The 12,939-nt window shown below is 51.4% G+C and overlaps 1 protein-coding gene and 1 long non-coding RNA gene across 3 annotated transcripts in view; one reads left to right on the top strand and one right to left on the bottom strand.

Moving 5' to 3' along the window:
- The window catches only part of LOC115383763 (neuropilin-2-like), a 56,518-nt gene that overhangs the window by 34,108 nt on the left and 9,471 nt on the right, over positions 1–12,939 (top strand). For both annotated transcript variants that reach the window (XM_030085936.1, XM_030085937.1), the window contains exons 9-13: positions 601–776; positions 1,339–1,518; positions 1,605–1,749; positions 7,296–7,376; positions 7,475–7,579. In XM_030085936.1, coding sequence (XP_029941796.1) covers positions 601–776; positions 1,339–1,518; positions 1,605–1,749; positions 7,296–7,376; positions 7,475–7,579 — 687 coding nt within the window. The remainder of the gene's footprint in view (positions 1–600; positions 777–1,338; positions 1,519–1,604; positions 1,750–7,295; positions 7,377–7,474; positions 7,580–12,939) is intronic.
- On the bottom strand, positions 6,296–6,790 carry LOC115383776 (uncharacterized). The gene is made up of 3 exons (XR_003930746.1): positions 6,770–6,790; positions 6,628–6,693; positions 6,296–6,552 (listed from the first exon to the last, which is right to left on the bottom strand). It is a non-coding gene; the product is annotated as an uncharacterized LOC115383776 (long non-coding RNA).

Here is a 12,939-nt window from a genome sequence, read left to right on the forward strand (position 1 = left end):
ATCTCCCCATCTGCCTTCCTCCTGCGCTGCCTCTCTCGATCCGTGTGTGTGTGTGTGTGTGTGTGTGTCTTCGTCTTCTCTGGCTGCCTCCCGGCTCTCACTCCTCCCTCCTCCAGCCTCTCCTCCTCTTCCTGCTCTCCTCTGGAGGCGTCTCTTCGCAGCGTTTAGCGTCTCCGAGTCTCTCTCTTTTCGTTGTCTTGACTCTTTGCCGCTCTCGTACCTTCTTCATCCCCTTTAATCCTCATTTCTGCCTCTGTCCACGTCGGAATGCGTTCCATCTCTGAGTGCTTTCAGGTGTATTTGAGGCCGTTTGAGGCCAAATGTAAAGAAACATTGCGGCGAGCAGCATTCAGGGACGCTCAGACGTGTGTGTGTGTGTGTGTGTGAGATGTGAAGTGCACGGATGCCCATTCAGCAGCGGTCTCTGACATCTGCCTTTATGGCGCTAATGGCGGGCTAATTGCGTATTGAGCATGAGGCCGCCGTGCTGCGTTTCTCAGACTCTCACCCCATCCCCTCCCGTCTGAACTCCCAACTGCTCCCTGGCGGGAATGTGTGTAACCGGGGGGGTAAAACTCTGCCCTCTCTGCTCTTCACCAGACGCGCCGTGCTCAGACCTGCAGGGCCTGCTGTCCGGCCTGCTGCCCGACGCGCAGATCTCCGCCTCGTCCAGCCGGGACATGGTGTGGAGCCCCGGCGCCGCCCGGCTGGTGGCCAGCCGCTCCGGATGGTTCCCGGCGCCGGCGCAGCCGCTGGCCGGAGAGGAGTGGCTGCAGGTAACACGCGCCGCGGAAACCTTAACCTCAGCTCGTGCAAATCCACAACAGCGTCACCTGTCAGCGGGCGAGCTCCAGATTCAAATGAACCTGCTGTTGTTGATCAGCACGCAGAGAAAGTCAATAAAGCAACACACACACGCACACACACATTACAACATGTGTTGCACATTTGATTTACAAAGAAGCAAACTATTGACTCAGATACATTTTTACACAGCGTGAGCGAAGTGGAAACCAGCTCCAGGGCGGGTCATTACGCACCATGTATGTAGCGTGAGTTTGTGCATAACTGGAGCCACATGACTCCTTCAGATGTAACCACGAGAGGGAAAAACCCGTCCTGAGGTTTTCATGTTCCTGTCGTGCAGCCGCATCCGAGTTTGATCTGTGACGATGCAGATAGCAGGAGAATCAAATGCAGCGCCACATGTTGCACTGATTAATCCGTGTTGCTCAGTCGCTCCAATCAAAGCTGCAGCATGTCGCCGTTTGGCTCTGGAAGCTGTTTGTGTGTAAAACGCGTGTCTGATCCGCGCGACGCTCGCCGTTCCGTCCGCAGGTGGACCTCGGCGTGCCGAAGACGGTGCGCGGGGTCATCACGCAGGGCGCGAGGGGAGGAGACGCCGGCGGCGGCGCCGCCACGGAGAACCGGGCGTTCGTGAGGAAGTATAAAGTCGCCTACAGCGTGAACGGGAAAGAGTGGAACTTCATCATGGACGTGAAAACCAGTCTTCCTAAGGTGAGCGGGGGGACGGCGGCGGCGGCGGCGGCGGCCGTGGCGTTGTCTCACGGCGTTCGCTCACGCGCTCATCTCCTCCGCGGCAGATCTTTGAGGGCAACACGCACTACGACACCCCGGAGCTGCGCCACTTCGAGGAGACGGTGGCGCAGTACGTCCGGCTCTACCCGGAGCGCTGGTCGCCCGCCGGCATCGGCATGAGAGTGGAGATCCTGGGCTGCGACCTTCCAGGTAGGACGCTCCTTCCGGACAGATCCCTCTGCACGCCGTCTGCACGCCGTCGTGATGGAGGAGCTGAGAAATGAAGAGTTGTATTTTCTCACCTGGAACATGGGAGTTGGTGGATGTTGCTCAGCGGGGAGTGGACAGGGTTTGCTTTGGAGGAATGTGTCCCCAGAGAGAGAGAGAGAGAGAGAGAATCCGAGCTTTGGTTCCAGCATGGTCTGTTACCCAGATGTGCAGCAGCACTACTAAAGACACACACTCTCACACACACACACACACACACATACACTCACAAACATATGCACGGTCGCTGTTTACCCCTCCCTCTGCGCCTGAACAGGCTGTATAGGTTTACCGCACTCCCGCCAGTCGCCCGCCGCCGTCATCAAGGTGATTTATCTGCGTCTCAGAGGAATATGGAGAATCTCGTTGCGTCACCAGAAACTCCCGGGGAAAAACACGCGTCTGAAATATTCACAAACATTCAGGTGAAATCGCGTCTTTGAAGGGAAAAGTTGAAGCAAACAAATGTTGAAAAGATCAAAAGGGGATCGACACAAATTCAGCATCAGGTCTTAATGGGCCGAGCTGCATGCTGGGTAATGTGAACCCGTCTGTTTTTTTTACGCGCCTCATCCATCAGAATGTGTAATTATCCAGCTTAATGGTGGAAGAATATTTGAAAATGCGGCCGAATGCAAGTCGTCGGAGTCTCGTTTCGCGCACCTGGTCCGCTGGCGTTTCGTTTCCCCTGCAGAGGATCTCCCGCCGCACGCAGGAAGCGGTGTGTTTTACATTAACCAGTGATTGACGAGTGACCTGTGGCGACCGCGGCGTTTAACAAGCGGCGCTCGCTCGCTCGCAGAGACGGAAAGAAAATGAAAAATCAAGAAGCCGGGGTTTCTTTTTCTTCCTTTCTTTTTTTTTTCTTTCCCCACACGGAGCTGAGTTTTATCAGATGGGAGCGGCGTTTCGGAGGAACGCCGTCGTTGAGGGTCGCACATTGTTCACAGACCACCAGAACGCAGCGGGGAGAGCGGACCACCGCTGACACCCTATAAATCATTCACTTCCCTCCCCGCTCAGGCGATTTACCGTCTCCCTGCCTGCTCCGGCGGCCCCGGTCCCGCCGCTCCTTTGATTCCGTGGTGGAGTTTGAACGTATCGGCGGCTTCCACACCCGAGCGAAGCTCGTCCTCCACACGGCTGCCGTTCCGTCTTTCCCCGCCCCGAGGCCCAGTGCGTGGGTTTCTAAATGTTTTTGTTCTTTTTTTTCTTTTCTTTTCTTTCTCCCCCCTCTCCTCGTCTGTTACTCATCACTCACACCTCTTTTCCACGCTCGCTGCCGAGGGTCCTGACTCCTTCTGTTTCCCACACACACACACACACACACACAGCAGCCTCGACGCTGACAATTTTTCAGTATACGTACTCCCACAATGAAAAATGCATGAGCGCAGGAAGGAAGTTTTAGAGAAGAAAATATCTCATCTATTCCTGGAATCATTTTAATCTTAGGAGCGCCGAACAGTGGAGCTCATGCATGCATACACGGCTGGAACGCAAAGCTCATTTCTCACTCCTCCAAAATCTGACGGAATACGGAGAAGCTGCCTGATAATAACAATAGTAATAATAATAATAATAATAAAACACCATGGTGGTGGACTTCAGCTGCTCCTGTGTGAGTGTGACGATTGGAATCAGGTAGTTGTGGAGAAAGTTAGTCACTGCAGTGTTTCTAAACATGACAGTCGTGTGCGTTTGTGTGTTTATGTGTGTGTGTGTGTGTGTGTGTGTGTGTGTGTGGGTGGATGAGCCCTTATCTGATCCGAGTCCAGCGGAACATCAAACAATACCTACTTGTCTTTCTCATCGTGTTCTTTTGAGTATGCGTGCAGGAGCATCGATTCGTCAGTGTGTGTGTGTGTGTGTGTGTGTGTGTGTGTGTGTGTGTGTGTGTGTCACCAACTGCCAGGGAGAGATTTACAGAAAGGCTTTTTACATAATTGAAGATTTTTTTTTTCCCTCTTCTCTGACATATTGCTGACTCAGCTTCTTTTAGAGTGAGCAATGTCTTTTGTGCAGGCAGAGTCGGCCCTTGCCACCCTCAGTGAGTGTGTGTGTGTGTGTGTGTGTGTGTGTGTGGAGGACCGAGCCTTCAGGAGATGGTCTCATTACGTGCACGTGAGCGTGCGCCTCCATTATCCACGCCATCGGCTCCCCTGAGTCCCCGTCTTAAGTGCGGGCGTCTCGTCGATGCCTTGCTTCATCACCTGCAGCAGCGCTTGGACCAAAACCCGAGTTAGGCAGGTCACATACGTTAACACACACACACCACACACACACACACACACACTCTCAGTGGAGTCAGTTCCATTCCCGTTGCCCTCGACACTCCTGTCACACCCGGGAAAGGTCAGCACATTTACACTGTGACAAGGCCTGACCTTTGAAAGCTCGGAGTGCTCAGGAGCCCGGCGGAATCTTAATGCGCCGCGCCGCGTGTTCTGGCGCTTATGTGTGTTTAGTTTCTACGCACACATGTGGAAAAGGTTGCAACGAAAAGGCAAAAACAAGCTGCGGGAAACAGACGGAGGACCAGGGGAGCGCTCGGAGAAGGGACGGCCGGCGTGCACGTGACGGAGAGGGGAGGAGCGCGGGACGGCCGGCCTTACCTTCCCAGCAGGCTGCCAGCGACAGGAATCTCATTAGGCGGTTAATGGCCGGCATAAAGGACGTGACATTAACGCTGGGTTAATGTCAGACGCCGTCGCCAGCTGTGGCCGCCGCTTTCATCTCCGCCGCTCCTCCAGCCGGGGCGCCGTCGCGCTCGTCTCCACAGGAAGTTCTTTCAAGCAGATCAACCGTGCGTCGCTCGGTGTGTGTTGGCTGTATTGCGTTCAATCGTCCAACCGCAGAGAGGGAAACTGTCACTGATTTACATGCAGGTGTGTCTCTCTCTACTCCAGATGTTTGAAAAGACTCGAGTGAGACAAAAGCACGAGAAGCTGACGAATAATTATGGATGGTTCAGATCAGCAGACGAGCAGCCCCTGATGTCAAACCGGCGCAATACGCTCGAGTTCAGCTGAGTAAAAGTGACAGGAAAAACAAGTCGGCGTTCAGATGTGCTAACGGCGTGATGAAACCGACAGGAATGGAGGAGCGGCGGCGGCGGCGGCCCACGCTCGCTCCTCCACCCGAACTCCCACGACACGCCGGGGTCGGCGCATCTGCTCCCAATAACACGCCGCTCTTCCCCTTTTCACATTCCAGCCGCGGCCTGCTCCGCATGTGTGTGTGTGGCAGCTTTAAAAGCACAAACCGTGCACGTTTGTCACACGTGCTTCAATATAAAATCTTCAAATGTGAGTTTCTTAGTGGGGATGGAGTGTGTGTGCTCGCAGTGCGATCATCCCCTCCAAGGTCACAGGCAGTGTGTGAGACGCATCCATCCATCAGCCTGAGCGCCACTCGTTTGTGTGTATTCTAATGTGTGTGTGTGTGTGTGTGTGTGTGTTATTCTGCATCTGGACATGCACACTTACACTTGTGTGTGTTTTGGACAGATTCTGAAGCCGGAGCTCCTGACAGGCGCCCTCGTGGGTGTTTCAGCTATCTGTGACGGGAGACAGAGTCTCTTCTGGACGCCGAGCTCAGAAAGTGAAATCCGTCCCAGCAGGACGCTCGGTCCGACTGTCTGTCTGTCTGTCCGACGGTGTCGAAGCGATCAGCTCCGCCGCTTCACGCAGAAGTTTGTTTCCAGCTGCGGTTTATTTACGGCGGCGGCGGCGGACCGTGTTTCCTCTGGTTCCCTGGCAGTTTTAGCATGTTAGCGGTTCGTTCTGGGGTGTAAATAAAGGAGGATTTATGGTTGTGTGGCGAGATGAGTCAGATTAACGGAAGCCAGACAACGCCACCTTGGGACTTACACCCAAGGAAATAACTAAAAAGTAATGATTGGTGAGGACACTCAGGTTCGTGGCTTAAGAAGCAGGAGACGTGGGTTCTGGCCAACAGAAAATATCTTTATTAAATATCAAATTTCAAAAACACATTCACTCTTTAAAAGACGGGGAAGAGGGGGAGCCCAAACAGGAGCTGAGGCTTACCGGTGGGACACGGGTAGTAAAGGGAATGAAGGCCTCGGAAGGATCACCCCAGACACACGTGGACACTCTCACTCACTGAAAATAAAGGTGAACACACTCAAACAAAAAGGGGTGCGCAGCACATCACACGGGAGGGAGACCCACCACCCAGGGACACCGATGCCGCCACCGTCGTGCTCAGCTTCTGAAAGGGAGGGAAAAAGACAAGGGGAGTTAAAAAGGGTTTTTCCCTCGCATTCATGCATTCAAACAAAAAAAGAATTAACTGAATGAACTAAACACAAGTGGGAGGGCAGCCACAACTCACAAGTAAAATAAATAAATGCAAACCAGTAACTGCCACACCCCAAACAAAAACAAAAGTAAATGGAAAATAACAAAGAATGAACACACAATTAAATAAGGAAACAATAACCCAAAAGAACAACAAAATATACCAACACCTAACCCAAATACACTTAATCAAAAGAAAAGATAAAGTGAGCGGATCGCTTCTGTGTATTCCTGGCGTCCCACAAGCGTGTAATCAGCTCGGTCAGGAGGCCAGCAGGTCGACAGGGGTGCAGCAACCTGCAGACGGCGGACTTCCAAGGAGCAGAGGCCGTCCAGGCGTATTTATGGGTGCCAACACTGGACTTCGAAGCCACACGGAAGGACAAAACAGCTGGCGGGCTCCACGGCAGATTAGCCGCTCCTAATAAGCAATAAAAAGGGCAGTCATACACCTGCACGAACCAGCGAAGAATATGAGGGTGTCTAGACTGCGTACCTGGCAAACAAACAACTGACACGCCCAGTAGGAGAGGTGGGGAGTCTGCGACCTCCCTACAGCCACCTGAACACAAACAGCTGATTACTGCCAGCTGATCATGACAGTAGGGCTGTGCCTCCAGAGGGAGAGCTGTACTCACTCATCTAGCAGCAAGTTGACAACCCAGATGAAGGGGGAATTGATCCCCAAACGCAGCCCAACAGGTAAGCACAGCTCGCACGGCTCACACCAGGAAGTGAGAAAGCCCAGGGGCGGGGTCTACTCCAGACTCAGCGGCAGAGGCTGCACCAGTGAGAATGGCCCTCTTTTATACACAGCTCCCCCTGGCGGGATTGGTTAATTATTACAAGCCAGGAGAGGGCCTCCTCCTGCTACAGTCGCAGTCGTCGTTATCGTCGGAGCGAAAGCACTGGAGTCTCATATAACCTGGCAGTTTCAGAAAGCGCGGAGTGGCTGGATTTGTTTGTTTTTTGTTATTTTTACCTTTTGGCCAGACGTTGGAGCTGTTTCCAGCCTTCGTGCTAATAATAGTGAGCGGCTCGGGTCGCGGCAGGAGTATCAGCAGCTTCTTAAAGACGCTGTGCTCCATTCCCGTCTGCCCCGTTCTGGTCTCATCATTTCCCGACCTTCGACCTTTGACCCGTGTTTTGTCTCTTCTCTTGCAGAAACCACCACGCCCGCCGACACGGCCACGCCGACTCCGCCCCCGGACGTCCAGACCACCACGGCCCCCGTCACCACCACAGGTGAGCCGGAGAGGACGAGCGCCGCCGGTGCGATTCCCGGCGGCTCGGCCTCTGACCCACCCCCCCCCCCGCCCCATCCTCCTCCCCTCTTCCTGCAGCCGCCACCGCTCCCCCGTCGGACAGCGCGTGCGACTTCGACCGCGACCTGTGCGGGTGGACGCACGACCCCAACGCCCCGCTGCTCTGGTCCCTGCACAGCCACGGTGAGTCGGCCGGCAGCTCTTCCACGCGAGGGGCTTGTTTTCCATCATTAAATAGACTCTTTCTCCTTGTGCTTCTTCGTTTCAGCCCCTTTGTTTTTTTTTTTTTTCTCAATTTGATTAAAATAATTCCGCTCTAATTTCGCGGCGACATTGTCTTCCGGCCTCGCTGTGCTTTCCGAGCGAATGAGGATGGAAATGAACTGAGAGACACACACACACACACACACACACACACACACACACACACACACACACACACACACACACACACACACACACACACACACACAGCGTGTCGGCAGGAAGGGGTTAAGACTCGGTAGCTCCAATTAAGTGGAGAGCAGGAGTTTCCAGAGAGCAGCGGTTACTCCCAGCCGGCCTCCGTTGCCCCCCCCCCCCCCCCCCCCCCCCCCCATATGACGCCGCAGCACACTTCCATCTCCTTTGGGCCAATCCCAATTCTACCCCTTACCCCTACCCCTTACCCCTACCCCTATGATATGCGCGTTCACGAGGCTTAAGGGCTATCCCAATTCTCCTTTTTGAATAGGGGTAGGGGTAAGGGGAAGGGCTATTTCACCCCTTTCAGCGAAGTCTGCATCGATGCTCCCTATTCTCTATGGGGATGGCTAGTAGCTACGTCATCGAAGCTGAATACGTCACTTCCGTGTCCAAAGGTGCGATGGTGCAGTGCTGTGTCCCGTGTTGTAACAACAGGAACGATGTCAACAAAACCATTTCCTATTACTGCTTTCCTTCGATATTACATCATTATATTATTTTACTGATATTACAAATAATGAGGCGGACTCACGTTATATAGATCAGATTTTTATTGTTTCATTTAATTATGTCACAGAGCCAGACAGCAGCGGCACCGTAGCCAGGTCTCCTCCCCACAGCGGGGACGGTCCCACCGAGACACACACCCATCACCGGACCCGGTCCTGAGCAGGACCCCTGACCGAGCGGGACACAGGACGGAGCGGAACCGGGACTCAGTCCACGAGGGCGGCGCGTGCCCCCCGCTCCCGGTGCTGCTTAAATTAAACACAATTTATAGAAGTCTAAATAAAATTTTTGGCTACACGTCCTCTGTCTGTGTTTAATCTCCCTTTAGCTAATATTATTTTCTAGGCTGCTGGCATCACATCACTGATTAAATAAATTATTTGCTAAACTTTAGAGTTTATTTACGTGTCAGTCGCGGTTCTTCAGGTCCTGCTGGTTCCCACATCAGCTCCTCTCGTGGCGCCGGCGCATCAAAAGTAACTCTATCGGCCAGAACAATATGGTGTAAAACAGCACAGGACAAAATAAAGTCCCACATCTTTTCAGGGCTGAACTGCAGCGTTTCTCTCGCTGGATCTGAAGCTGCTCTGCAGCAGCTGTGTGTCTTCTCTCACTGTTAAAACTGCCTCCTCTCCGTGGCAGGACGGCCCAGCGGAGTTATCCAAAGTTAATAATCCTTTATTAATCCCACAAGGGGGGATATTATTAGATATTCTGTAAGGGCTTTTTATTATTATTATTATTATTATTGTTATTATTTTACTTTTTACCCTGTACTGAATGTGTGCTGCTTCTGCTTTATGACGTGTTTGAGGTTTGGTTTAAAATTATTTCCCTGGATGACACTTCTACAATAAACTGTAAGTTGTCCTAAAACCGCAGACAGACAGAACCCAATTCTAACATTGCTAATTAATTAATAGTTAAGTTACACAGCTTGACGCGACGACTGACACCCTAGTGTTAATGCTAGCTCGCCACTTACTCACCCACCTCAACCTCGTAAATGTTGTTTTTCATTGAAGCCTGTGCTTTCCATTTCAGACTTCCACCTGTCACCACAGAAATATTTACAACTCGGTTTGAGTTGTAAGAGTTTAAACCCCTCTTCACTGACTTTGGAAAGTCAGCAAAATTCACTGTTACCGTGAAAAAAATGACCGTTTCTTTGGCAGCAGCCATTGTGTTTACATTGCGCGCTAGAAGCCTTGGACCCGGAAGTGACTTGTGACGTCACACTAGCCATTCCCATAGGGGTAGGCGGAGTTTCACATTGGCCAGAAAAAAACAACATGGCGCCCACCACGGAGTCGCACAAATGTAAGATTGCTTTCTGTATACTATTTAAAAAGCTATAAAAAGTGTATTTGCTTCACTGAATTTATAGATAAACTAGCGTGACCGTGTCCCAGCCATGGATTAACGTTTTAGCGCTGCGCAGCACCGTTTCCAATCGTGAATTTGTAACTTATGAAGAGCACTAATCACTGAATTGACGTCATCCTTTATCATGTTTTTAACGTAATATGTTAGACACAGGGACCCCCGATGAAACCCGACTGCTGATTCAGTTTAGAGCCGGGTTCCTCAATTAGCGGACCGCGGTCCACGACCGGACCGCGGCACACCTCGCTGCTGCCCCAGGGCAAATGTATGGAAAAAAAAAAGAAAAAAAATCTTTCTTTAAACGCTCCATGTTCCGTGTGAGCACCGTTCTGCACCGCGCCGCTCTGTGCGTGTCCAGCGCACTCCGTCCGCACTGCTCGCCAGTCCTCGGTATCGCCCCCCCCCCCCCCTCTCCCACAGGGCGCTGAAGTCCGGACCCATGCTTGTATATAAAAAGCAAGTGTGGACCTTCAAGATTTGTATTTCAGGACCCCTGGTTTAGAGGTTAAAAAGGAAGAAAAGTTTTTGAAATCAAAATACAGCGCCAAAACACATTGGGAGTAAATTATATTATTCGTCTAAGCTATAATATGTCAGTAATAAAACGTGTTTATATAAATATATCTGTATTACTTAAGGAAATTCATAAAAGAAAATGGCTTGGAAGGGGAAGTTACAGCCCAGCAAGCTTCAAAAAAGTGGGAGAACCTCAAAAAGAAATATAAGGTAAATAATAATACCATTTTTTAAAAAATAAAAGTAATTTCTAATGTAATTTCTATCATTTCTAATATCCATAATTTTTTGTTGTTATAGGAGTGCGGCGGGGCTTAAAGGGCCAAGGGGTATCCCAATTCATAGTGCTGCAAAGATAGCCCTAGCCCTCAGCCCTATTCTAAAAGGGGTAGGAGAGTGATAGGGGTAGGGCTAAGGGCTAAGGGGTAGGGGTAAGGGGTAGAATTGGGATTGGCCCTTAGACATTCCTTGAAGAAATCATTTCCCCTTCACACACAGCCGCAGATCAAAATGTGCAGCTTTTGGCATGTTATTAAAAGCTACAGAGGCGGAGTCCTGCTGGGTTTATCCAGCCCCCCCCCCCCTTTTTTTTTTTTTTTTTTTTTTTACATGTAGTGCTATTTATAATTTTTCACAGGATTGTTTTCCCAACCTTGTTTTAAAATTCATGGGTTTTTAGCCAGTCTCCATGAAACATTCAGCATCTCTGCAGCTGCACAGAATTAAACACGAGCTTCGGTTTGCCCCGGTTTCTTTCCCTTTTTTTTTTTTCCTGAAATTGTCGTGTCACCTGGGTCATGTTGGGCTCAATAACACGGCGGCGGCGGCGGCGGCGTTCCTCCAGTATGACCTATTTAGGTCATAACCGGGGCTTCAAACGCACCGTCTTTCATCAGGCCGGCTCAGATTAGTCGGGTTGGGGCTTTCATGTATGAAGTATCATTTCCAGCCGTTTTGACACGCCGCGCCAGCCTTTGATTTTTTTTTTTTTTTTTTCCCCCCCCCTCGCAGTGTCAAAGGTCAGAAACTCCAGCCTGCGCAGGATCATTATTTCACCGCTATCGCATCACTGTTTAATCCCCCGCAGGACTCCGGCGTGAATCCGCCCCGTAAACACCAACTCACTCGCGGTTTGGAGCAGGGGCTGTCAAACATGAGGCTCGCGGGCCAAAACTGGCCCGCAGGAGCCTCCGATCCGGCCGAACCACCCAAGCACGCCGCCAGTAAAAGCTAGCTAACTAGCGTTAGCGTCAAAGCGATGCTGTATCGTCCCATCCCAGGTTCCAGTCCAGGCTTGGGGGGCTTTCTGTCAAAACTGAGTCCCCATTACGAGCTGTCTGAACCATGGGTGTGTGTGTGTGTGTGTGTGTGTGTGTGTGCTGCAGTCCTCCTCGATTCAACACAACGCGATGAAGGAGCCTGTGACGCCTCGGTCACACTCGCAAACGTTTCAGTGTGCACGCTTTTCTCAAAAAAATGTGTCTCATGCAGCAAGGGAGAGCTCACTCTAACACAGACACACACACACACACACACACACACACACACACACTTGTTTCAGAGCTGCACAGGGCCAAGGGACAAACTGTCACACATACTGTCTGAAGTGTCACACAGGCGGCGCTGGGCGTATGGCGGGCAGAGGGGAGCTGTCAGACCGGAGGAAGACTTGTCCCTTCAGACGCAGCCTGTGTGTTCTACACACACACACATACACATACACACACACACACACACACACACACACACACAGGCAGTAAAAGGTTATCAGTCCAGCCAATAACCTGAGCTCAGATGCAGTGTAAACACATCCTGAGCGCTGAAACAGACACATCCTAATGTTCTCGCTGATTCTCGGCCTGTAAAACACAAAGCACGTAGTCTCACACGCACACACAAAAACACGCACACGCACACACAAAAACACACACACACGCACACAGTTGTTCATGATGAAGCAGGTGATTTAATCTGCAGATTGTTGATACTGGACGTTTTCCCACCGGGCCCACTTAAGAAATTCTCCACCAGACGCCTCATTGAGTCACTCTCTCACACACACACACACACGCAAACTCTTTCTCCCATTCACACACACACACACACACACACGCACACCCATAAATACACGCAGCGGCCCGCTAGCCTCATTCGCGCACAATGGAGTCCACGTCGGCATCCAATTTGCAAACTAAACATCCTCTGGTGTAAACAAACGGAGTGTGGAGCGGCTTGTCGGACTTTTCCGTTGTTTGAGTCGTTTACCTGGAAGGGAATGAAGAGGAATCGGCCCCGCGGGTCCTGGCGGGAGTCCCGCCTTCACTCCACGTATTCTTCTGGGTGTTTATATTTGTCATATCCCCATTGTTCGGTTGTGAATATTGTGCGGCGGTGATTCCCGTTCCTGTTCGCCGGCTGGTGATTAGCGCTCTTTCTTTGTCTCGGGAGTCACGCTGGAAGCGTCTGACTGTGTGAAAAGACGTCTTGTGTACGAACGCGGGGATATAGACGTGTGTGAGCGTGCCAACGGCCATGATTAATGATGATAATTGTGTGACTAAATGTGTGTGTGTGTGTGTGTGTGTGTCAGCGGCCTCTATACAGATTCCCCACTTTTTATTGCCCCCGGGGCTGAAATGAAAACCCATTAAATCACACTCTTTCTT

Source organism: Salarias fasciatus (genome assembly GCF_902148845.1).
Source record: "Salarias fasciatus chromosome 23 unlocalized genomic scaffold, fSalaFa1.1 super_scaffold_20, whole genome shotgun sequence".
In the NCBI taxonomy this organism is placed as follows: Eukaryota; Metazoa; Chordata; class Actinopteri; order Blenniiformes; family Blenniidae; genus Salarias; species Salarias fasciatus.